The 25,979-nt window shown below is 43.1% G+C and overlaps 1 protein-coding gene and 1 long non-coding RNA gene across 7 annotated transcripts in view; one reads left to right on the top strand and one right to left on the bottom strand.

Moving 5' to 3' along the window:
* LOC135184834 (uncharacterized) overlaps nucleotides 1-23,516 on the bottom strand; it is a 145,123-nt gene extending 121,607 nt beyond the window's left edge. For 5 of the 6 annotated variants that reach the window (XR_010306206.1, XR_010306208.1, XR_010306204.1 and 2 more), the window contains exon 1: nucleotides 23,325-23,516. This is a non-coding gene — a long non-coding RNA (uncharacterized LOC135184834). Of the gene's footprint in view, nucleotides 1-7,487; nucleotides 7,667-23,324 lie in introns of those variants that run through there. The other variant, XR_010306207.1, reaches the window with a different exon arrangement.
* STMND1 (stathmin domain containing 1) lies at nucleotides 13,694-25,099 on the top strand. The gene is made up of 4 exons (XM_064160974.1): nucleotides 13,694-13,777; nucleotides 14,628-14,808; nucleotides 17,570-17,711; nucleotides 24,916-25,099. Exons 1-4 carry the CDS (start codon nucleotides 13,694-13,696, stop codon nucleotides 24,926-24,928), a joined length of 420 nt encoding a protein of 139 aa, XP_064017044.1. The 3' UTR covers nucleotides 24,929-25,099.
* The last annotated feature ends 880 nt before the right edge of the window (nucleotides 25,100-25,979 follow it).

Below are 25,979 nucleotides of genomic sequence, written 5' to 3'. Positions count from 1 at the left end.
CCCTAATGTCTTACCTAAACCTCCCCTGGCACAGTCTGTGGTAATTTCCTCCTCCACCTTGCTGCAACCTCATTTCAAGTATTTGTAGAGAGCGAGAAGGTCTACCCTCAGCCTCCTTTTCTCCAGACCAAACAACCCTCGTTCCTTCAGCCACTTCTCACAGGACTTACATTGGCTGTGGGCAAGAATATAATTGTGTAAAAGATCATGTCAAAACCTGCCAAATTTCACCTGCCAGAGCTCTTAAACTCAGGCCACACTTGAAAATTTATTCTAGCACTATTATTTTAAAGGCTGTCATGAACTTTACAAAGGAGAGAATGCTCACTTTCCCACCACCCAGCACAGACACCCTCTAAGGCAAACTGCATTGTAAAGGTTTGCATAAAATAACAAACTGCATAAAAATCTTCAAACAAAAGCAAAATATAAGTCAACAGATCTTAAAGGAAGATCATAGCACAGGGGCAGGGAAGATAATTGATGGTTGAAGCCCAGAGGGAACTTCTGTCTTGCTACTTCTGGCTCTGAAGCACTCACCTAGAAATTGTTTCTGAAACCTAAAGAGATTTTTCTTACTCCATGCTCCAGCATGCACGTCAGATACTCATCAATTCTAGAATAGGCACAGTGTGAAATACTTTGAGAAGCTGATGTTGTATCAATAAGCCATATGTTCTTCTTTAATGGCCACAATGAGAGTCCCTTGTAAACAACAGGAGATGTTATCATGGATATTTAAAGGCTGAACATTTGTTTAATTTATTCTGAAGTGAAACATTACTAGTACCATTATGGTGGTCGTATGTTAAACTATACACAGCATTAAAACCCTGTGATGACAGGTATACAAACCATATCACAGCCCCAAATGGACTGAAATCCATCTGTGGTCTTCCTCTACAGGAATGCAAGTTCCAGAGCTCACACACAATTGAATGAGTTTATCAAGGTCTTTTTCATCATTATATTGTGATTTTACAACTGCAAGTCTCACTTCACAAATGCACACTGACACATCATCCCCCCCCCCAATATCACAGCCATGCATTGTTATAAATGCACCAGGGCAAGCTGCTAAAGCATTCCTGCAAGGCTTTATAAAAGTCACGAAGGCTGAGTCTTCACAAGTCTTTGAGCTGCACCAAAACCCCTCATTTCACACTCATAGCAGACCTTCTGAGGAGTGATTGAGAGAATTGGGGTTGTTTTAGCCTGGAGAAAATGAGGCTGAGAGGAAACAGAATCACAGAACTTCAGAGATTGGAAGGGACTTCCTGAGATCATCAAGTTCAACTCCCCTGCCAAGACAGGATCCTCTAGGGTAGTCTGACAGGAAAGCATCCAGGTGGGTTTTGAAAGTCTCCAGAGAAGGAGACTCCACAATCTCTCTGGGCAGCCTGTTCCAGTGCTCTGTCACCCTCACTGTAAAGAAGTTTCTCCTTATGTTGAGGTGAAATCTTCTACGTTCAACCTTGAACTCTCCAACCACTGGAAAGGAGGTTGGAGAAAGGTAGGCATTGGTCTCTTCTTCCTAGCAAGAAGTTATAGGACAAGAATAAAGTGGCTTTAAGTTGTGCCAAGGGAGGTTTAGATTGGATGTTAGAAGAAACTTCTTCATTGAAAGGGTTCTCAAACACTGGAATAGGCTCCCCAGGGAGACAGCTGAACATCCTTGGAGGTGTTACAAAGATGCACAGATATAGGATATGGTTTAGCAGCAGACTTGGTAGAGTTAGATATTGGTTGGACTTGATGATCATATAGGTCTTTCACAACTGAAACAATTCTGTGATTTTTAAACTTGGGTCTGTGTATATATTTTGTTTTTTCTTGAAGGAAACCGCCAAAACAGAGGAACCTGCAATTATGCTTTGCTTTTACAATGACTCAAGCACTTCTGCTGATCAGGAAAATGCAGATCCTGGATGCAGTTGCCAAATATAGTCAGTTCTACACTTTACATATCTATTATCTGATAACCACTGAAATACTATCTGTTAGTAACTAATTCACTGGATTCCACAAGCTATCATCCTTGACAACAGCAGGCTCTCTGAGACACAACTTCTCGTGCAATAATGAACCTATTCTGAAGTGGGACAAGTAGAAAAATGCACACTAGAAGAAGTATAAAGTAATTCCACTAAATATCAGCCTCATCAGTTTTAAAAGTAACTGGAATACAAGGGGTGAGATTTTGCTGTGTTTGCATTTTGTGTTCTCCTTTTACTGCAGTAACAGACTGCTCTGTCACAGTCACGTGGCTCTTCACCAGCTACACTCGCAAAATCCAAAGGCATTTGCAGAGGGAAATCAGCAGAGCAGCTGTCAACAGGAGAGCAAACATGATGGTCCCATTACCACTGCCCAAGCAAAATGTTGATTTAAACTGCAGCAGTCTGGTAACCTTCACCAACAGCCCCGCAAGCCCACTGCAAACTTTCATTGAATGGCTTCATGTGAGGATTTCACCTCTGATAGATCACACCTGTCAGAAAAGCACAGGATTTTTGTTCTGACTAGGAATGCAGAATGCATCTCATGTGTAAGTGAGGGGCAGTACCTAGTCTAAGAACCAGTTAAACCCTAAGGAACACAGTTTCAAACAGGAGTTAAGTAAGATGCAAGTTTCTCACTGTCCTTGTATGCAGGGGACATGTTCTATCCCGACACAAGGCCGACCATCTTCTTCTGTCTCAGTGCACACTGTTGTGGGCACATGGAAGGAAACAACCCAGCTCTGCACTAATACTGATTTCCAAAGCTGACGTTTCGAGTGCTTACATTTCCAGGGCACAGCACAAAGAGCTCTTCTGCAATGCGATGATTTCTGTCACTGTGGTTTAGATTGTTCTCAGCAGTCTTACTGACTTCTTTTCAAAACAAAACAAAAAACAAACCCCACAACCTAACACCAACTTCAAAACAAACCTACCAAAAACCAAACAAACAAAACCACCCCCAAAACCAACAAACAAACCCCCCAAAATCACCACCGAGCAGCTTTGTCCATGCTTGTGTGGTTGTATTTGTTTGTCATCCCTCCTTCGTAATTCAGAAAAGCCAGCCATGAAGTGAGTTGTGGAAACAGCATGATCCTGCACTCTCCTGTATAATGCTGCTGCACACTACTAAAAATAGCTGCTGCCTTCCACTCCGGAGATGGAGGCTTCCCAAGAAGACAGCATTTCTGTAGTCAGGATACAAAATGCAGCACTGCTTTGTCACCACTCGGCCATATGTAAAGTGAATGGATTGGTAATATTTTCCCAACCTAAAAGCTATCCCAACCACAAAGCTCACATGCTTCTAGTAAACACTCTTCAGCCTCACTCCCTCCCCCATACCCTAAACCTCAGCCTGAACAGTTGCATTTTAACTCTGGGCAACAAGGCTGGTGAGGGGGCTGGTGCACAAGCCCTATGAGGAGCAGCTGGGGGAGCTGGGGTTCTTCAGCCTGCAGAAGAGGAGGCTCCATGGAGACCTTATTGCTCTCTATAGCTACCTAAAAGGAGGTTGTAGCCAAGTGGGGGTTGGCCTCTTCTCCCAGGCAACCAGTGACAGAACAAGATGATACAGTCTCAAATGGCACCAGGACAGGTTCAGGATGGATGTTAGGAAGAAGTTCTTCACAGAAAGAGTGATTGGCCATTGGAATGGGCTGCCCAGAGAGGTGGTGGAGTCACCATCCCTGGAAGTGTTTTTAAAAAGTCTGGATGTGGCACTTGGTGCCATGATTTAGTTGATTAGATGGTGTTAGGTAATAGGTTGGACTTGATTCTCAAAGGTCTTTTCCAACCTGGTCAGTTCTGTGATTCGATGTAGTGTTTAGCTGATTCTTAGCCTGCATATGAAATTTGTTTCCATATACTACTACAAATGACAAGAACAACTATAATTCTTACCAGGGCAACTTCAGTGTAAAGGGTTAACCCTCCTGGGGGTGGTCTGAACCTGACCCCAGATGTAGTGGTTAGCCCACTTCCACTTCCTGTCTAGACCCCCTATAGAAACAGAGGAACTGCCTATTTCTTCTTTGACCTGCCTGCCTGCCAGCAGCACCCTGGTTCCTGCTGCTCCTGGTATTGCCATGTGGCCACCCTACCACATGGTGGGACAACCCCTTCCTGAATCTGCCTCCATCCATTGCCATCAATCTGGTTGTATATATATTTTGTATGTTGTTTCCCTTCCCTATACCTTTTTGCAACTCCCTTTAACAATAAATAAAAGGCATTTAAGGTAAAGTTTTTCTTTAAACTTCCAAATCAAAGCAAGACTATTCTTTGAGTGTTTTACCCTGTTTTCCTCTCTACATCTAATTCTTTTCTTTCCAAAAGGGGGAGAGGGGAAAGCATCCTATTATTGTATTGTTCTGTTAGGTGTTTTGGGCTCTGGGAAGCTAAACCAGACCAATACACTCAGTTCTAGCGAGGCTTACGCAAGAAAAGCTACAGCCCCTGTCCCACAAGAAAACAGGACAACAGATGAAACAAAACTGGCGTGGGGCAAGAATAGGCAAAACTTGAAGATCCCTTAGTATGAATGGGACAGATGCCAGAGGGATGCTCCCTCACAAAGGCAAAGGACCCACTGAATCCAGAGGTAGAAGTTATCGCAAAAGGTTAAAATACAAATACAGGACAACGAATCACTTACATGTAAAAGAGGCTGGGAGTCTAAATGAAGTTGTCATTGAGCAAAGGAGTAAAAGAAACCAAGGAGCAAAGGAAGCTGTGGCACAGCTTCCTCAAAAGGTCTGACAACTTTATGTTAAATGACTGCTAAATGGGTATTTGGTCACCGGACAAAAAGCCTGTCTCTGGTGTGCTGCTTACAGCAAGGATGGACTATGTTTGGCAACAGAGTGAACCCCCTACCTGCTCCACGCACCTACAAGACCCAGGATATGAGCAATGCTGGCTGCATCTTGCTGCACGGCCAGTCTCCCAGCAGCACAGAAACACCAGCAGGAACAAGTAGCTCCTCACTTCATCTCTGCTTCTTGTTCAGAGAACAAGGCCAGCACTTTGTGCATTGCCTGTTCAAATTCAGGAAAACGGTGTTTGAAGAGCTTTGCTCAGCACAGCCAGCATTCTGAAAGCAGCAGCAGAGCTCTAATTAACAGCACAGACTGCATCTTAGCAAACTGTTTTAAAAGAAATTTAAAAGTACATAACTACACCAAGTTTAATCCAGAAGGCAAAGAGCTGAATCACAGACTCTGACAAGGCAGTCCCTGGAAAGCAGCTATTTCACATGCTCTGTTTCTCATTCCAGGATCATCCCAAACCTAATATATAGCAGCTCTCTGCGCAGATAAGCTGAATGGAGAATACCAGTTTCACCCACAATGAAAGTTCAAATCTGGAGTCTAATTGATTTCACAAATCTTTCATACCACTAACATGGAAAAATTGCAGCCAAGTCAGGCAGTCTCTCTGCATTTCACAGAATCACAGAAACATTCAGGTTGGAAAAGCCCCTCAGGATAATCAAGTCAAACCAATATCCCTGCTCTTCAAGGTGCACCCTAAGCCATATCCCCAAGCACCACATCCAAATGACTCAAACACATTGAGGGTTGGTGACTCCATCACCTCCCTGAGCAGACCATTCCAATGCCTGACCACTCTTACTGTGATTTTTTTTCCCATAATATCCCTCTTGCTTAATCACTAATTACCTGTAGAAGAGACCAGCACCAACCTCTCCACAGTGTCCTTTCAGGTAGCTGTAAGACAGTGATGAGGTCTCCCCTCAGCCTCCTCTTTTGCAATCTAAAGAGCCCCAGCTCCTTCAGTCACTCTTCATAAGTCACTTGGATTTCAGACAACAGTGTTTCTCCTGAGCCCTTCCACAAACACCACCTTGCAGACAGGAACAGGCAAAGACACCAGCTAACCCGGGATGGAGCTACCCATCATCCCCAGACATTTCAGAGCCAGCACTCTTCACGGAGTAGAAAGCAACTGTAGTGTCACTTCATAACAGTAAGGTTGATACCTCAAATACTCTCAATCTGCTCCAGCAGCTACAAGTAGTCATGGTTTTAATGAGTGGACAGATCACTCTATTGCTCCAAAAGGGACAAAAGAAAATACTCACATGCAATGCCCTGGAGAGTACTGGCAAGTTTAAATGGAGGAGCAATTCACAAGTTACAAAGTTACAGTTGTACATAGTGGGGAGCATAGCAAAGCATATAAAACACACAAACTGACACCCAGCCTTGGCCTGGTGCTGCAACCTGGGCTTACTACAATCTCATAAGACTAAAACCTCCAAAGCCTTCCCCCAACCAGGTCTCAGTCCCATAAGACTTCAATGCCCCCTACATCCCCCCAGTACCTCCCTACCCAGGCCCAAATGACTCAGTAAAAATTAGCTCTGCCAGGCATCAGCCAGGCTGCAGGCTTCCCCCATACCCATTCTCAAGATAACAAAGCCTGTGCCATCAGGGGAGATGATGCTGGGGAGGAGAAAGGGGAGATCCTGACTTTGCAGCCAGATTTATAGGGATAGAGGACTATGCGTATGAGACACAAAGATTACACTTTCTGTTACATCTCCTGGACTTTCCTAACCCTTTCCAGAAGACTTTAAGGAACACTATGGTTTCTTAAAGACCCACCCATGTCTCAAACCATGACACAAAGTGGGCAACCTGCCCATAACTGCAGTCTTATCCCAGTGATGATTAGAAGGTCAAGATTCTGTACAGCCATTAGTACCTCATCTCACATAGCTTGTTCTCAGAGTTGGAGAAATATTGCCAAGATATCTTTATTTATGCACATCTGAATTCCCTTATTCTGAGAAGGCTTTGGTTTGCTCCTTTGCATGAGTTTGCAATTCCAGGTTCCTTGATTCCCTTACAAAACTGTATTTTGGCTTAGATCAAAAGCTCAGAAGAACACCTGGCCATGTCCACTCTATCATTGAAAACTTAGTCATTACTGTCACTGGCTTCAAATTTGATGCCAAACAATATAAAATATTCAAGTAAAACACTACAGGTCTGAAAAGGCCTGGGATAAAAGGCAAGCTCAGTTGAACTGATTCAAGATTTCTGAACTATTCTGAACCCATCTGATATAGAAGGTGCCTTCAGCTGAACTGAATATTTTTAGAGAGCAAATGCCACTCTAAGTTGCTGTGCACAGCACAGGACTCTTTCACATAATGCAGTTTGCAAGGACTCCAGTGGCAGAAGCATAGGCTTTCTCAGAAGACCAAACCATCCACCAGGTCAGTGAGGGTTGGCAACATGGATGCTATCAAGACCAAAAGATATACTTAAAATACTTACAGAGAGTTGCAGCAGAGACAGAAAAAGGTGGTGTGTTTTATCTGAAAGCAACAGCATCCAGTATGGAGACATGAGGAGCTTTCATAGAGATCAATTAACAGAGCAGAAGGAAACTTTTGCTGTTGCTTTGTAGGGCAAAAAGAATACAGATGGATACAGGCAAAAGACATACTTCAGATGGGCACCATCTTGCAACTTCATGAAGTTTTTCCAGCTGGACAGAGAAGCAGAAAGCTCATGTCTTTCAAGTAGATTGTGTTCTACAGAGAGCTGGACGCAGAAGTGGCACTCCATGCAGAGGCTCTGAACACCGTGAAGATCTGTCCTTCAAAACCATTAGGGCAGTCTTACAGTCTGTCCCCCATCTACACACACACAGAGAGCATTTCACCATAGTGCAACTAACCCCAAGAAAGCCCAGCCTAAACCCTTGTTCAGGACAGTGTTGCAAAAGCTGCTTTGAACACCACAGTAAGAGGATAACACATTGGCACACCTTGCTTCTGGTAGCACAGCACTTAACTCTTGTAATGATAGTAAAACTAACTTGCTCACGCTGGAGAGGAAGGAAGGCACCGAGTTCTGCCTAAAAATACCATTTCCTACTTGTTAGACTACCAAAAGTATCCCATGTTTTGGAGAAACTTGCAACCTCAAAGAGAGTCTTTAAGCACCCCTAGTATCGATTCAAGCCAGGATTCAGTGCAATTCACTTGAATGGCAGTCAGTCAGTCAGGGAAGCTGAAACAGCAACATATGTGAAACAGCTTGAGTCTTGAGGATGTGAACTATGCAGAATTAGTTAACAATTTTTTTGCTTAAACCTACACACTCACCATAACATTCATTTAGTAAATCTGAATAAGAACTATGCTCAATAGCAACACAATCTGCATGTGAACATTCTGTGAAGAGAAAGAGTCAGTTCTGTGAATCAATACTTTGTTTCAATTGTCTTGGCACTGTTTACTACTTATGCTACAAGTCTTAACGTTGGACATCATCTGTTTTAAATATGTGTAAGGCTCTAAGTGAACAAGGCCTGTCTCTACTTTGACCTCAGAGGGAGTTAAGCATCTGAGAAGTGACTTCCAGATTGGATAGGATAATCTGCTGTCATAAATTCAGAACAAAAAAATCACAACATCACCTAAATTCAAGACTCTTCATAAAGGAGATATTACAGTTTGAAAAATAATATTACTTGTTGTTTTGCAAAGCAATGCCACAGAATAGTAGGGGTTGGAAGGGACCTCTAAAGATCATCTAGTCCACATCCTTGCTAGAACATGATCACCTAGAGTAAATGACACAGAAACACATCCAGGCAGCTTTTGAATGCCTCCAGAGATGGAGACTCCACAACCTCTCTGTGCAAATATATATGTATATTAATATGATATGTTAAATATGTTGGTATGATTGTGGCTGTTTGAGCTAGATTTCTAGCTTGGACATAAAAATTAGGAACAGAGAAGCTTAAGTAAAATGGAAAAATGCTGGAGTCTCTGAGTGAAGAGGTGAACATGCCAGGGAACGGCCATAAAACAGCAACAATGTTAATGTAGTTTCATTGGAGCATGGAAAGCTTTATGTCTGGAAGCACAGCTTGTATCTTCCCCTTGCTTGTAGTACTGTAGTTAACATTAGGTTAAATATCTATTATCACTGATGAAATAATGATGACATATCTGTTGCCATTACAATGTTGGCATGCTGAATTTTAGTATTGACAGAGGTGCCTGAAACATCTACTGTTTACAACATTTGTTCTAGCTAAAGTGCTTTGGTAGAATTAGCTAATCAACTGCAACCACTTCCCACCCATAAAACTGATGCAAAGAAGAGAAAAAACAGTTAGTGGGATCCAAAGACATAAACACTTTTACTTATAACTCTGTAAAGAGAAATCCCTCTCTCTCTCTCCATATGGTTTCTCTTGGCTCTTAATCATCTTTTCATTGGCTTCCAGCTGGCTGTCTCACTATCATCTAGCAGTAGCACTAGCAAGACCAACTTATTATGCCAAAGCCAGGCACAGAAAGTAGAGAGCTGCAGAGCTGTATGATTGGATGCAGCAGTCTTTGCTAGGGGCAAATCTAGCATAAATGATGCATGGCAGGGTCACTTCACTTGCCTCAGCAGAGCAGCCACTGCTGCATTCTCACAATACAGCAGCAGATTTGTGCTTTCACTTTGTATAGTGGGAGCAAAGAATGACTACTACAATTGAAGCTACAGGGAAATTCTGCAGGCAGAAGTGTAATTACCTGAGTGGGAATTCTGGCAAAAAACCCAGACCTCTTTCTCTCCTTAAATAGAAAGAAATGCTGTTCAGTCACCATGGAGAGATTCCGTACAGCATTTAGATCACATGCAGCACTGAAATACAACACACAGACAAAGGCCAGACATGGGGCTGGTTTAGAGAAGCACAGCTAAGTTCTCCATTGACTACAGCCAGCTAGTCAGTGGCTCCCCTTCTAGTCATCTTGCCTTTCCCAGTCTTACAGATATTAAGCTACGTGTCAAAACTCTGGCTCCACATTAAAGGCCAGCTCTGCACGCTGTTTAGCCCATCTGGGAGGTACCCAAGAGCCTGACATGGAAGAGTCTGAAACGGAACCCCGGACAAATTCATCCACTACCACCTAGGTGAGATTTCAAACTGGGAATAGAAGAGAACTACAAGGGAAAAATCATCACATAGTGCCTGTGAAACTCTACTTGGCTTTAATGAAGCAGCCTGTCTTTGAAGTGCAGCAGTTCTTGCACAGTCTGTAAAGGCTTTGACTTCAGTTGCAAAAATTCTCAGGTTTTGGTCCATGTTCAACATCTCTGGTTTCCAGACACCTTACGCAGCCAAGCCCACCTCCTCAACTCCATCGCTGTCCCTTCCCTCTGCCCATTCCACAGCTCAGCTCATTTTTTTGTCTTCCACACCCATCAGCCTCAACCACTGCTGCATCCCCCATCTCCTGGGGGGTTATTTTTCCCCTCCACTCCAACACCTGCATTTCCAGCAGACAGCTTCCTTCTTGGGCTGTGGCAGCACCCCGGGGGGAGAGTCACTAGAGCACAGGGAAAACAGGCACTCTTTTCCCTCTTCAGGCACAGTATGGGCTGGAATCTTTCAGAGTCCTTTTGGCCTCAAATTCTCCCCTAAGCAGTTACTTGTGCTCCCTAATAGTTAGAGCTCCTCCTGTGTAGCTGCCACTAGCTATTCAGTCATATTTTCAGAGAGAAATATTGTTGCTTAGAGTCCCTGAAAAATTCACCCAGGCGCTTTCTATTGTCTGAAGTCAGTAGGAATGCTGTTAGACTAAAAATGTCAGAAATTTGCTTCTCTCCTTCAAATCAGCCAAGCTTTGTTTTGTTAATAGCTTCAGCCAGCCTCCAAGCCTTAGGAGAGTGCTTTTTATCTGCACGTCTGTCAGGCTGGTGATGATACTACGTGGGAATCTTACACTTACTGAGACCAGCAAAGAGTTGCTGTGTCTCAGGAACGCCATTCCACAGATAGTCCTTTACTCACCTCTCTGCAGCAGCTCACTAATCTGGGAGCATAAATTAGAGACAGCTGATAAGGTTGTAGGCACTAAGACTCCTGCCTTTCATTCAGTTTCCTAATCGTCTCACAAGCCACCAAACAGCTTCAGATTTGGGAGTTTTGAAAACAATTCTCCTTATTTTAAAATATACACAAAGTTACATTTCCCCCACATAAACCCAGGCATTATAGGAACGGCTGTTTCTGGGTTTGTAGCCATTTCTCCTCAGCATGCACATGCTAGTGACTGGCTCTTGTTTTCATTCTCACAAGACAAGGCATAAAGCCACTGGCAGTTTCTTCCCCTTTCCCACCATTAGCAGCCTACTCACATCTCTTCCTCCTCTCCAGTTTCTATGTTGTGCTTCATATAAGCTCTGTTCCGTGGGTTTTCTTAAACAGAAGTAGCCTGGGGGTACTGGTGGATGAGAAGTTCAACATGAACCAACAGTGTGCACTTGCAGCCCAGACAGCAAATCCTATCCTGGGGTGCCTCAAGAGAAGCACGGCTAGCAGGTTGAGAAAAGTGATTCTCCTCCTCCTCCACTCCACCCTGATAAGACCCCACCTGGAGTACTGCATCCAGTTCTGGAGCCCCTATTACAAGGCAGACATGGACATGCTGGAATGTGCCCAGAGAATGGCCACGAGAATGATCAGAGGCCTGGAAGCACCTCTCCTCTGGAGACAGGCTGAGAGAGTTGGGGCTGTTCAGTTTCAGAGAAGGCTCCACAGAAACTTTATTGTGGCCTTCCAGTATTTTAAAGAGGCCTATAATAAAGTTGGTGAGGGACTTTTTAGGATGTCAGGTAGTGATAGGACTAGAGGTAATGAAGCAAAACTAGCAGTGGGTAGATTCAGAATGGATGTTAGGAAGGAGTTCTTCACCATGAGGGTGGTGAGACACTGGAACAGTTTGCCCAGGAAGTTTTTAAAGCTGGGCTGGCTGGGGCTCTGAGCAGCCTGATCTAATGGGAGCTGTCCCTGCCCATGGCAGGGGAGTTGGAAGTGGATGATCCTTGAGGCCCCTTCCAGCCCTGACAATTGTATGATTCTATATTTGTGTCCATGAAGAATGAGCCTCTATTTTTCAACCAACATATGCAGTGCCTGGCCTGCACTGAAACTTGCTCATTTTTAATTCTTCAGACTGGTAAAAAACTGCTAACATGAGAGGAAGGTCTTCTGCTGTCAGTCAGCTTCAGTGTGAGAGCAGTCTGCTCTTGAAAGCCTGTATCTCCAATTGTTCAAAAGCACTGTTCACCACGTCAATTTAATCATGTGCGGAAGATATTAAAAGATCAGGCTCTAAGTGCACAAATCCTGTTGAGACCTGAGAAGGTCCTTTTCATAAATATGAATGAGGGCACATTTCATGCCACTTGTTACAACCTGTGCACTCCCTTTTCTTCAAACTATCACTTGTCTTTCTTCTTATGTGCTTATAATCAATCTGTAAAGCAGAAAGCATCCAAGTTTGGAATATGTTACAGTCTATGATTTTTTCACATAGTAAGTTTTCTTACTTTGCTAAGTGACATTCAGTTTCCAATTCATCATCTCACTTCTTTTTGGAGGAATAATTTGTTTTTAAAATCACCTTTTTTGCAAGGATTAAATTGTCACCTATTATTTACTTGCAAACAAGTTTTAGAGCTGAACCATTCCAGCAAGCATTTAAAGAGAAAGGCAAACAAGGAGCCCAGCCAATACAGAATCACAGAACCTTAGAGGTTGGAAAGGACCTCCAGAGGTCTTCAAGCCTAACCCCCCTGCCAAAGCAGGATCCCCTGGCGTAGTTTGCACAGGAACACATCCACAAGCCTTTGAAAGCCTCCAGAAAAGGAGACTCCACAACATCTCTGGGCGGCCTGTTCTGGTGCTCTGTCACCCTCACTGTAAAGAAGTTTCTCCTCTTGTTGAGGTGAAACCTGTGCTCCAATTTGTAGACATTGCCCCCTGCCTAGTCGCTGCAGACCACCAAAGAGATTGGCCTTATCCACTTGACACCCACCCCTCAGATACACATTGATGAGATCTCCTCTCAGTCTTCTCTACTCCAGACTAAACAGCCCCAGGTTTCTCAGTCTCTCCTCATTGGGGAGATGCTCATGTCCTCAAATCATCCTTGTGGCTCTCCGATAGACTCTTCCCAGCAGGTCCCTGTCTCTCTTGAACTGGGGAGCTCATAACTGGACACAGTATTCCAGGTGTGGTCTCACCAGGGCAGAGCAGAGGGAGAGAAGAAGCAACCTAGACCTGCTGGACACATTTTTCTTGATGCATCCCAGGATGCCATTGGCTCTCTTGGCCACAAGGGCACACTGCTGGCCCATGGAGAACTTGCTGTCCACCAGGACTCCAAAGTCTTTCTTCGCAGAGCTGCTTTCCAGCAGGGCAGTCCCCAACCTGTACTGGTGCCTATTGTTATTCCTCCCCACAATTTACACAACATTATCTTCTTCATCTAACACAAAGAGGAAAAAAGGCTGGAAATACTCAAGTGTCTTTGCTTGAGTTCTGCCAGCTGGCTCACCAATGCCCTGAATTACCTGTACAGACTGCCTGCTCTCAGATCAATGTCTCAGCTGCACAGAAGAAACATTCCCTCTGAACTTTGGAGGAGGGTGCCTTGACAAGGATCATGACGTCTGTGTGCCAGGACATAAGAAGAAAACCTCCTGTGGTGTTCATTTATTGTAGCAACAGGCCCTGGCAACAGTTAGACTCCATAGCGATAAGGAACAACCAAGTTCTGAAGGAAGAGACTAGGTCATTCCTTCACCCTGGACTTGCAGCACGGAGAAGCAGATGGTCACAGTTTCACCATGGGCTGCAATATTTCTAAGAGGATTGGTGTCACACAGACGTCTTCAGAGGAACTACAGAACAACCAGGAAGCCAAAAAACAGGTAGTGACTTCTTCTCAAGAGACTCAAAGTATGTTAAGAGGAGCCTTAGCAAACAAGTGTAGAACACATGCATTGAGATGAATGAACTTGCTAAAGATAACAGTAGTCCTAACTCTATCAGAGAGCTGCTTAAGAGAAGGTGGCTCACTCAGTCAGCTTAACACAACTCTTATGAGACAGGGATGAGGCCACAAGCGTGATCTTATTTTACAGCACTTGGAAAATGGCTTCCCATAATTTGTTCCACTTGCCTCATTAAAGATGCAAGTAGAGGCACTTATCTCCCACACCAGTGATGAATTACAACACTGCAGCAAGGTGGGTTTTGCCTCAAAAAGCTCTTAAGAGGTGAGGGGCTTGTATATATATTCTGGGATACATGCACACAGCCACCTTGTGAAGTTTGCAGAGTTGCTTCAAGCCCAGACACACAGAGAAGAGACAAGAATACACCTAGGCTCTAGCTTTGCTTTATTTGGAGCCTCAGAGCTATTGTTTAGAAGGTGCACAGGTTACCACCTTGCCAAATGCTGCTTTAAAATTGGGTTAAATTTCCTAACCAGTGATCCACATGCAGAAGGCACTGAAAGTACCAAAACCATACTCAGATATAGTTGACTGGATTATGGACACATTGAGGCTTAAGGTCATTTCTTCCTTTCCAAAATGCTCTGGGACACCAATCCTCATCATCAACATCCACCTGTGACCGAACATGGATTAACTATTCAGAACACTTGTCTTTCACTCCACTCAGAACCTGCCAATTCTATAGGAATATTCTCGACACCACCTTAAGTGAGAGAAGCTCCTTAAGCTTCTAAACATTTGTTATTTCGTTATCTTGTAGAATAAAAATGAAAGCATTGCTGGAACAGAGGCTGTCACCTCATTGGATGGGGCAACTTGGACAATGGGCACTTCAAAAGATGGAGCCAAGCTTGAAGATAAGGCCAGTGAAGGAGACTCACCTGAGGAACTGCCAGAAAGACTTACAGCTTCGCAGAAAAGCAGCAATGCACAAAGTGCAGGTAAAGAGTAACTAAAGTTCATATTAGCTCCACAAATTGAGACCTAAGAATCTTGTGATCTATTGCTACAGCCAGTTCTGTACCCAGACATGTTCAAGCTGTGACACCACAAGGACTGAGCTCCTAGCACTGAGTTAGAACCACATAATAACAGCAGAAAATATTTCCCAGTTGATGATTATGTTCTGTAGCATGACTCAACTCTCATGACCCAAACAGACAGCAGGGTAGATCTACTTCTCTTGGCAGATGCCTAGAACAGACCAAGAGAACACTATTCTGCCTTGTCCCCAGGGCCAGCCCTCACTAACTGGACCACAGCACACTGGGAAGTCACACTGTCCACGTTAGGGCTGTCTGCTGTTACTATGAGTTGGTTTTTACAAGAGAATGGTCAGAGCAAGGCCTTGACTAGCACCTGGTAAGGACAGTAAGGAAATGTGATGTTTTTCCTTAAGTCAGCCACAGAAAAGTGTCAGGGCCAGTCATCAGGACAAGGAGTAATGGGTTTAAAGTGGAAGAGGGGAGATTTAAACTGGATGTTAGGAAGAAATTCTTTACAGTGAGAGTGGCAAGACACTGGCACAGGTTGCCCAGGGAGGCTGTGGATGCTCCCTCCCTGGAGGTGTTCAAGGCCAGGATGGATGAGGCCTTGAGTGACCTGTTCTAGTGGAGATGACCCTGCCTATGGCAGGGGGTTGGAACTAGATGATCTTTGAGGTCTCTTCCAATCTAAACCATTCTATGATCATTGAGAGAAAAGTATAAAAACTCCAGGAATGGCCAAGACAAAGCAAAGGTCTGCTAAGAACTTTTTGTTTTCAAGTACAAGTAAACACTTAAACCCCAAACTTCTCTATCATCTTAGGATACCACTGCAGTAAGAGTTGCTAACGGAAAAGCAGCAACATCTTCAGCACACTCCAACTACCAAACTTAGTAGTTGAACTCTTGTATTTTTCAAGGGCCACAAACACATTTCACAAACACACTAAATTGAAAATCTAGAATGGTTGTTTACTCTTCATAACAAACATGGGTTGTAATAAAATAGTCCAAATTGAATACCGAAAGAATAATTATTGGTGTTTGCTGTCAATTAAGAGGACTTAGCTCCCAAGGCCACAGAAGGACATGGAGAAGGGATTTCACTTGAGATTGAACAAAATCATTTGCTTGCTTTGAAATGGAACTTCATTTAATTTCAAGCTCCTTTTCCTCCCACTTGATAAAAGAAAATTTCTAAGCAGAAAGTTTTCCAAATGGTAGAATCACAGAATGATAAAGGTTGGAAGGGATCTCAATCTTCTGTTTCAAGGGGAAAAAAATCCTTCTATCACACCAAGATATTTCAATTACATTTTTCTTCTGAATGAGTAGATCAGTAAAACCAATACAAATTCACATCACTTGTCAATATTGCCCACTCATCCTGTTTTTGTTTTTTGCCAAGCTATGTTTTGCTTTGTGCTGGCTTCTGACATTTACATGTTCTGACTGACAGCTGAACCCCAGTGTTTTTTGGGTGACTGACTAGTTCAGTTATTTTAGGAAAGGTATGGAGTCAGCTTCTCCAAGGTGATAGATGGTCTGCATTTTTGTTTTACAACTGAAAAATAAGCCAACATTGTCACACTCACTCTGTTTATAAAGACTGGCAGATGTCAAATAACTGTGATTTTGATTTGGTCCAAGCATTCTTCATACAAAAGCTCTCACTTCTGCCAAGAGAGGTTGGGCAGATGGCAAAACTGTCAACTGAGAGCTGAAAAACCTGATGCGTCTTGGCAATAAAGTTGTTAGTTGTTTATTCCTGTCTAATATGTGGAAACTGAACAGCCACTCAGAAGGGTTATCAAAAGAATGTGGGTTTTTTATTCTTAATTGCCATTTAGAAATATATAATGAAGTGTTGGAATGCTTATGATCAGACTCCAATTTAGCAATGCTGTTACAACAAAAACCACAGACCATGAAAGCGTATGAACGTTCGAGTTCATTTAACAGAAGAAAGCAGCAATCTTTACAACACAGCCCATTAGCAGGCTTGTACTATTCCATCCCAGCCTGGCTTTCTCTGACCAGATAAAGTCCTCTGTTGAGGACTTTAAATGTAAAGAGCTCCCTAAGGACTCCTTTTTGGGAATAGGCTCAAAAGTTGGTGTCACAAGCCTTCAACACATGCTTCCATGCTTTCCTGAATGAGCCACTCTGGGTGTGACTGACTGCAGGGAGAAACTGAGCTAGGTGCCTGTACTGTTTTTCAAGCAACTAAAAGCTTACCGCATAGGACACCACCTTGAGTAGGCCTTCTCCACTCTCTACAACTACCTGAAGGGAGGTTGTAGCCAGATGGAGGTTAGCCTCTTCTCCCAGGCAACCAGTGACAGAACAAGAGGACACAGTCTCAAGCTGCACCAGGGCAGGTTTAGGCTGTATATTAGGAAGTTCTTCACAGAAAGAGCAATTTGTCATTGGAATGGGATGCCTGGAGAGGTGGAGTCACCATCCCTGGAGGCGTTTAAAAGGAGAGTGGATGAGGCACTTAGTGCCATGGTTTAGTTGATTAGAAGGTGTTAGATGATAGGTTGGAGTCAGTGATCTTGAAGGTCTTTTCCAACCTGGTTAGTTCTGTGATTCTGCGATGTTCTCAGTCTGTAAGCTCTGAAATAAAAACTCTGGCATTGGAAATACATCAAAGTTTTGTTTGAATGCCAAGTGCTTCACAAATATTAAGTTTTTATGGTTTTGTCTTTTGAAGACACCCTGCTCACCAGTGAGTTCATCAGTAAATCATGGCCCTTACGAGAAACAGAGAGGCAAAAATCATCAGACATTCTCGAGGAGCTGAGGGTGCAGGGAATAATCAAGAGCAGAAGTACCATTGCCAGGACTGAAGAAAGGTATGAAAACAAGGTAGGTGTCATTATATGAGACAGGACCCCTGCTACAGCTCTGACACCAATACAAGCACTCCAGGATGCAATTTCTGCCCATGCAAAGCACTCAAGCATATCTCCTCTAGCTTTAGAAGCAAGTTGTTAAACATCAGAGGACTGTATTATGGGAATGTTAATACAGCAGAAGCAGGAGATTTCAGTTGTTTATAGCTTCTGGGCTTGTTTCAAATGGGTATATATGAGACAGCAACAATGCTAAGAACTTGCTCTTTGAAAAACTCACTGAAAGTTACCTGCCTTAAGCTCGTTTCTTAAGGCCACAAAACCAGAAGAAATGCTGCTGGCAGGGCTTACAGTTACACTTAAGACCTCAGATGTCCTAAACATTCACACTTCTGAGAAATCTATAATTGACATTTGATCTCAGACTAAGAAATCATTACAAAATAGGCTTGAAAAAAAGAATTATAGATCTGGTATTTGAGTAAGAAGTTAGTGCCCACTTTCCTTTCATTCCAAGTAATAATGTGGAGTTTATTTTGGCCCTTGAACTCAAGTTTATTCTTTTGTTGTCACATGTTGTATTAAACATCAGAAGCCTCTTCAAGATTTTGTGCACAGATATCAGGACAGAGAAAGTCTGCAGGGAGTCTAAGTTTAACACATTTACGGACAGGGATTGTCCAAAGCACTACCCCAACAGTGTTGAACACAGGAATAATACATGCTCAAACCAAGCATGATCCTGAGCACCCTGATCATTTGAGGCAAGCCATTCACACATGTCTAACCTCAGCCACTTATATTCACAGAATCACAGAAACATTCAGGTTGGAAAAGACCCTCAGAATCACTAAGTCCAACCAATAACCCTACTCCACAAAGGTCAGCCTAAACCATATCCTCAAGCACCACATTCAAACAACCTTTAAACACATCCAGGGTTGGTGACTCAATCACCTCCCTGGGCAGCCCATTCCAATGCCTGACCACTCTTGCTGTGAAAATATTTTTCTTAATGTCCAGTCTAAACCTACTCAGTCACAGTTTGAGGCCATTCCCTCTTGTTCCAGCACTAATTACCTGCGAGAAGAGACCATCACAAGCTCCCCTGCAATGTCCTTTCAGGTAGCTGTAGACAGAGATGGGGTCTTCCCTCAGCCTCCTCTGTTTCAAACTAAACAGCGCCAGCTCCTTCAGTTGCTCTTCATAAGATTTATTCTCTAGGCCCTTCACCAGCTTTGCTGCCCTCCTCTACACTTGCTCCAGCACCTCAACATCTCTTATATTGAGGTGCCTCATACTGAACACAATACTCAAGGTGAGGCCCCACCAGAGCAGAGTACAAGGAGACAATCTCCTCCCTTACTCCTGCTGGACACAACACTTCTAATACAAGCCAGGATGCCACTGGCTCTCTTTGCCACCTGGGTACACTGTTTGCTCATATTCAGTTGCTGCTTGATTACAACCCCCAGGTCCCTTTCAGCTACACAACTTTCAAGCCACACTTACTATTACTGAAGATCAAACAGAAACTTTCATAAGAAGGATTAAAAAAAGGAAACATCACCTTAAAGACTGACCACTAGTGCTGCTTAACACTTCCCTTTGGCAGCATTTTGGAAAATGGGGCTGAAGGATATCTGAATGCAGCTTCTCCACAGCCTTCACTTCCCTCAGATTTCTGAGTATCTGAGAGGATCATCCCTTCTGTGGCTAAATTTAGGTAGCATACTGTAGTTAGGTTTTTATACTTTTTCCCTTCATAAGATAGGTGAGTGTCTGGGTTTTTTTTCCCCTCCTGTATTAAAAGCTGTCTGGTATTAAATTACACACACTCTTTTATTGACACAATCTCAGTCTGTGCTATTTCTCCTGAGACCTCCTATCCTCCCAACAGAAAGAAAGCATTTCTTTTGTGTGTCTCTTAAAATCAGTACAACTTTTTAAAATGAAGCTTTTCACCAACAAAGCCAACTTTTCCAAGTCACATTTAACACCTGAGTTGGACCTACTGCTGGGTAACGTACAAGTGAAAACACAAATCTGCCACTAGTTGATAACACTTAGCTTTTCCTTAATAGCAAGAAAAATTTGGCCTATGCTCCCTGCTGTAAGAATAATTTATTCCATTAGAGCTCAAATCCAGCAGATGACCTATGCATAGAATGCACTGAACACAGAGTAGAAAAGGTTTATTACCCAGACATACTACAAATTACAACACACAGCTCTAGATGTTGAGCATTAACACATGGGTAGGTTTACATCTAGCAGTGACCAGGAATAAGCATGAATAGCTCTGTGCCAGATTTCAGCCCCAGAATGGACTGAACTCCATTCAGTCCAGTTCTTCAATGAAGAAATGATCACTATCCTCATAGCATTATGAAAAATCAATTTTCCAACTATATTAGAGACAGAAATATCCCTGCAAGATTTTCCCCTTCCTATGCACAGTTTTGCTCCATATCAGTACCTGCAACCCTTAAGCCTTGGCAGCACTACCTGTGTTCAGGCATCCTGCCAGTGCACTCCATGTCTACCTTTAAAGATACCTCTACGGGTGTGAGCTAGAGGGTCAGCAAGAGGACCAAAAGCTGCAGTTCCAAATTGAATGGTCTATGAGAATTTTATCCACTTATCATGAGTTAATTCTGTACAAGGGATGTGCACAGGTTATTGTTTTAGCATTGCTATTAGCTCTCAGTGTGGGTTTGCTGAAGCTGTGAGGATTCTTGAGGTCTTAAAAATGTTTAGCTCAAAATTGAGGGTTTTTTTTCCTCCAGTTTATATACACATAGAACAATCTGGAAAGCAACCTGCTTGCTGAATACTCTGTTTAGTTTGGAGATACCAGGAAGAATTTTCCATTCATCTCTTCCTATGCAATTCACAGTTTATCTTTGGTAAGGAATGACAGGCTCAGTATGCAACACCTTCCCTCCATGAGGTTTCTCTAGAATGGCCTTTGTCATTAGATAGAAGAGGTTCTTTTTTTCCTTTTGAACAAATTCCTTTCCTTCATTTTTATGATGATTGAACATTGCTTTGTTCAGATTTTTTTGGTGTGTGTCATCTACATTCAAAACGTCTCCTTTGTACATCAGTTTCCTTCCTACTGATTCATGCTCCACCTTCATCTCACTACATGAGTCATCTCCTATACTATTTGCAGCACTTAACACTTCTGGCAGTGAGGCCTGAATTGTAGAGTTATTTATGGCAATAAAAGTCTGGGGAGCAGACAGCTCAGGAAACTTGTAACAAGATAGTGATTATTTCAACCCCAAGCCTTTGGTGTGGGTTTAACACAGCTATGCTTGTCATACAGAAACCAGCAGAATTCAGCCTATCAAATAATCATGACATCTTTCCAGAAGTGAGTGCTTTAGGATTGTGGAAGATCTAGGATTGGACTGCTCATTTCTATGCAGCAGAGGCCAGCAGTATCAAGATTACAAAGCTGTAACCAAACCATTCTTAAATCTCTTTAGCAGAAAGCAGTAATACAGTAACTTCCCCAAGTATTCAGGGCCTCATTATCAAATCCCCACATCTGCTGGATGTACAGCAACACTGCAAGCTTCACAGACACATCACTCAGCAGAAAAGCTGAATTCTCACTGCAGACCACATTCGTGAGTGAGCACAAAGGTTATCAGCACATTATTATTTCTAGGCTTTCACTGGCAGCAGAGTCCATCACCTCCACAAATACAAAAATAAAAAGGAGGGAGGCAGAAGGCAAGCAGAAAGGCAAGCAGCAAAACATTACCCCAACATCCAAATATGTGCAGCTGAAAGCTTTTGTCTCTACAGAGAGATGGCCTGGAAAAGACACTGAAGAAACCACCAGTTAGGCTGGAAAAAATTCAGTTTGGAAACAAGGAAGTGGGTGATTTTTTACAGTGAAGGACGTGAAGACTTCTGCTGATGCAAGAAAACAGGTCATCTAATTCTGCTGTGTGTTTCTGCAGTGTTTGCTTTATCACCTAAACCTCCCTAGTTTTAGCAAATCAAGTCCATGCAGATAGCGCACGTACGACCTACTACCGAAACCTGATTAATGGCAGAGCAGTGGGTTCTACATTCATCTTGGGGATGTTGGAAGTCCAGGTTTAGTTTTGCTGAAAGCCTGGAAGATTACTCTAAAAATATGCATAGGAGAGGAAACTTCTGGAGCAGTCTTTTTTTTTTCCTCTCTCTCTTTTTTTTTTTTCCCCTTAGAGAAAAAGATGCTTCCTCCACCAGAATAAATTGAGTAACATTCTGGTCACATTCAGGTACAAAGAAAGAACTGTTGCATGTGTTTGACACAAATCTGCTTCCATCTCCCACTAAAAAGCATTGCTGATTTTGTTCTAGGTTAAGGAAGAGGAAATGAACAAAAGATTACAACACATCACATTTTTTTCCAGAAATTTCCTACCAAACTAGATGGAAACAGACTGAGAAGGAATGTCCAAGTTTTGTAAGTCAGGGAAGTATAGACAGACTTCAGCTGTCATCTTTAGATGGTGAGCCAGGGGTGCTACTGAAGGAAATAACTCCAATAAGGCACAAATAATTATACTGACAATTCTGTCATCGACTCTTGCAACTTACAACTGCATGAACGAAACAAACTGCACCTAAGATGTCTTGCAAAAGTGAAGAACTCCTCTGCTCCCTGCAGCTGTCTTTTTTGGGGGCATAAGTAAAGGATTTATCATGGGGCACTGCTGAGTCTTGCTGCTTCCTATCTCACCTGGGAAATTTTGATGAAACTTTATATTAATTTTATATATTACACAGTAATATAAAGTAATGAGCACTCTATGATGCTATTAAGTGAGCCAGGAAGAGGTAAGTTAGCAACTAGCCAGTCACTAACTTTGACCACACACATTATCAGGATTCTATCAAATTTACTTTATTATTATTAAATTTAGCTCACATCTTGGATGGCTCCATGAAAAGAATCCCTTTCCCTAGGGAGCACGAGGTTGGAAAAGCATTGTATACACACAAGAAGACACAACAGCAGGATCGTGCAGCAGAGAAACAGTGACCACCAGGGATTTAGGGTTGTAGGACATGGTGGGACCTTAACAGCAAGAACAAAGGCTTTTAACTTACTGTGCAGAGCAACTGGCAAGAAGGTAAAAGCTGCAGACAGCAATGTGATAACAAGCCCCAAGAACACCTGACAAGCACTGAGCATATGAGCAAAAGACAGAACAAATACCAAAATGATAATGGAGAAAACAACTAATGGGCTCAGACATACAAAGCACATGTGAGTGGCACACACAGAAAGAGATGACCCTTTTTGTTACCGTGATGTGTTTGCTCACTCTTATGACTTTGGAATCCCCCAAGACTACCTCACCACTACCTGTCGTGTGGACACACAACATGTACTACAACCAGCTCTTTCAAAAGCAAAAAGTACAACAATTGTGTCAACTCACACTCTCCTTGCTATCAGAGCTGCCACCCACTTCAAGTCCACCTCTAAACACATCCACCCCAACTTTCATTTAGGCCACTGAGTCTACCTCCCTTCCTCCTCCATCAATCCCACACCATACCCATCTCTGCTCCTACTCTATCTTTTTACTTTCTTACCTCTAGCTACAGGAGACACATTCTTCCTTTCCGCTTTCTAAGCCAAGGAAATTCAGCTGCAGAACAGGACCACTCTTCTCTTAAATCACAGACCAGACACCGCAGGAGAGATGAAACAGTAGTCCTGATTTTTACAGTCTCATAGTAGCTCTCCCTGTCACTCCTCTCAAGAAGAAAAAAAGCTTTCCTCCTTTCTCTTCTCTTGCTAAATCACTAGGGGGAGGAGCAAGAGCTCATCTCATTTTCTGAGCAGATGAGATCCCACCTGAGAAGCTGAGCAAGGCAGCTCATCAGGAAAAAACCTACCTTTTCAGCCCAGCTCCCAGCCTGCCCAAATTGGCAAGTTCTGTGGAAAAAAACTTTATTGTCAATAGGGAAGAAAACCTGAAAATGACCCTGCACTTCCTGGAAAGAATTGACAAAAAATGAGAAAAAAACAGGAATCAGAGAAAGTTCACTCAACTGGTTCAATGATAGCCAACAACCTGACCAACAGGAGAAGAGGTGTGAGGGTACATTCTCACCACACACTTAACCAGGCTACTCACCAAAATGTTGTCTCTTTTTTACTTTAAGAGTACCTGGGCAACCCTGTAATAAAAACCAGTGTGCGTGTGTGTGTGTGTGTGTATGCATAAAGATATCTGTTTAGACTGTTCCACCAAGTTAATTTGCCTCCCTTTGCAGTGAAGTTAATCAAGTGCTAATTGCTTCCCAGTGCCTGTCTGCAGCCAATGCCATTCTTCCCACTGTTTCCTGGGTGAGGATCTTAGCTCCCTGAAGCAGAAACACAGTACGTCCTTGTGATACAGCGAGAGGGAAGCATAGCATCAGGAAAGGTGCCTTTTTGTAAGACCCCCTCAGGCTCCTCCTCTCCAAACTAAAAAGTCCCAGCTCCCTCAGTTTCTCCTCTTAACGAAGATGTTCCACTCCCTTCAGCATTTTTGTGGCTCTGTGCTGGACTCTTTCAAGCAGTCCCCCGAGGTCCTTCTTGAACTGAGGGGCCCAGAACTGGACAGAATATTCCAGGTGCGGCCTCACCAGGGCAGAGTAGAGGGGATGTGATGGCTAGTCTCCCAAAGCAACTGCGCAGAAGAGACCCCGGGGAAAAAAACAGCCACAAGAAACAAAAGAGCCTTTACAAGTGTCATTACTTAGAAAAACTTCCTAGGACCAAAGTGAAGCTGTGGTTCAGTGTAGCTCAGCTGGTGGGCCGAGAAGAAATGCTGTCTAGCTTCTCAGCTTGACTTGGCAGAGGGCACAGACCTATTTCAGGAGTGATGCACTCGATTCATCATCCAAAGCACATCTGAGAGTTTAAGCCCAGAGTAGGTAACTTTTCCATATCCCTCTCATGGGGCAGGGTGGATACAAAAGGTAGGTAGCTGGGTATATACTTTGTCAAGGGATTGCTGTGTTATCTAGCTGACCCTGTTAGACAAACTGGAGTAACAAGTCTGAGTCTTTCTAGGCTGCTCATTGGAAGAGGCTGAACACTGTGTACAAGCAGTGGAAGGCAATTTGAGGAAAAAAATGTATGGATTTCTCCTTGTGCAATGTCCACAATAACTTTAATTGTTGCCTTGTTTAGGAGGATCTGCTGAAACCAACAATTTCACACTTTTTGGCACAGTACACTTCACAGCCTTTTCCTGCAATAGAAGATACAAACTTAGTTTGGCACACAGTTGAAATCTTTTCTAAACTTGGAAATCATTTGAAAATAAAGATCAAATCTCTCTATTGACGAAACTAATGTTTGTATTACTACTAAGAGAAGCCATTAAAGGTTGTTTTACTGAATTGTGATTGAATTTATCTGATACTGAATTTATCTGAACACTGATCTAACTCCCACTGAAAACCTCCCATGTCTTTTACCTTCAGTGGATGTTGGACTTGTCTCCTGGTGCGTAAGTGAATAGCTAGGTGGGGAGAACGAAGTTCCATTTCTGAGCAAGGGAACAGCCTGTTGTTTCAACTGATTTCAAACAAACAGGACACTCTGAATATTCCTGTGTATAAATTCATACTGAGCTATTGCTGACAACTGCAGGTCTCCTAGTCACGGATAACTGCTTGCACAAAATAAGCAGGGCAGCAAGTGGGTGACAAGTGCCTGCATATAAAATGCCTTCAATTATTCACTGTTCTCCTGTTTGACTCATAGGTCTCTTGCTAAAGACCTCGGTGCACAGTTCAGTAGTGCCCATCACCAAGCACTGCTGGTTTGTGTCACAGCCACACTTGCACTAATCCCTGTCACTTGACAGATCTGGAAAAGGTAACAGGTAGGCAGTAGGAGCCCACAGCACCATAGCAACTGTGCAAAAAACATTTGTCTCCTTGTTAGCACTGTTCTCCTTCTGCTAGCTATGAATGAAGGGAGAGAAACACACAAGCCTAAGCAAGGGCAACTTGACCAAAGACACCTCTTCTTCCATGCAATAGTAGAGATAGGAGGGGAGGCAGAATCATCTCTGTAGGCCAGACCAACCAGGGCTCTCTCTCCTCAGACACTTACATCCCACATAGACCTATTTCCACAGGATTAGTTTACCAGAATTTGGTCCTTTGAGCTTTTCTGGAGGGCAGCAACTTAATGAAACCAAACTCAAACTAGATGAGCAACTGGGAGAATAGAGCCAGAGAATC

This window comes from Pogoniulus pusillus, chromosome 21 (assembly GCF_015220805.1).
Source record: "Pogoniulus pusillus isolate bPogPus1 chromosome 21, bPogPus1.pri, whole genome shotgun sequence".
Classification (NCBI taxonomy): domain Eukaryota; kingdom Metazoa; phylum Chordata; class Aves; order Piciformes; family Lybiidae; genus Pogoniulus; species Pogoniulus pusillus.
Note: the sequence above shows the minus strand (reverse complement) of the source record. Positions and strands in the feature narration are given on the sequence as shown.

Coding starts and splice junctions, on each gene's coding strand:
- STMND1 (XM_064160974.1), top strand. CDS start 13,694: ATGGGCTGCAATATTTCTAAGAGGATTGGTGTCACACAGACGTCTTCA. Junction 13,778..14,627: donor ACCAGGAAGCCAAAAAACAG/GTAGTGACTTCT, acceptor GTTATCTTGTAG/AATAAAAATGAAAGCATTGC. Junction 14,809..17,569: donor CAGCAATGCACAAAGTGCAG/GTAAAGAGTAAC, acceptor TGTCTTTTGAAG/ACACCCTGCTCACCAGTGAG.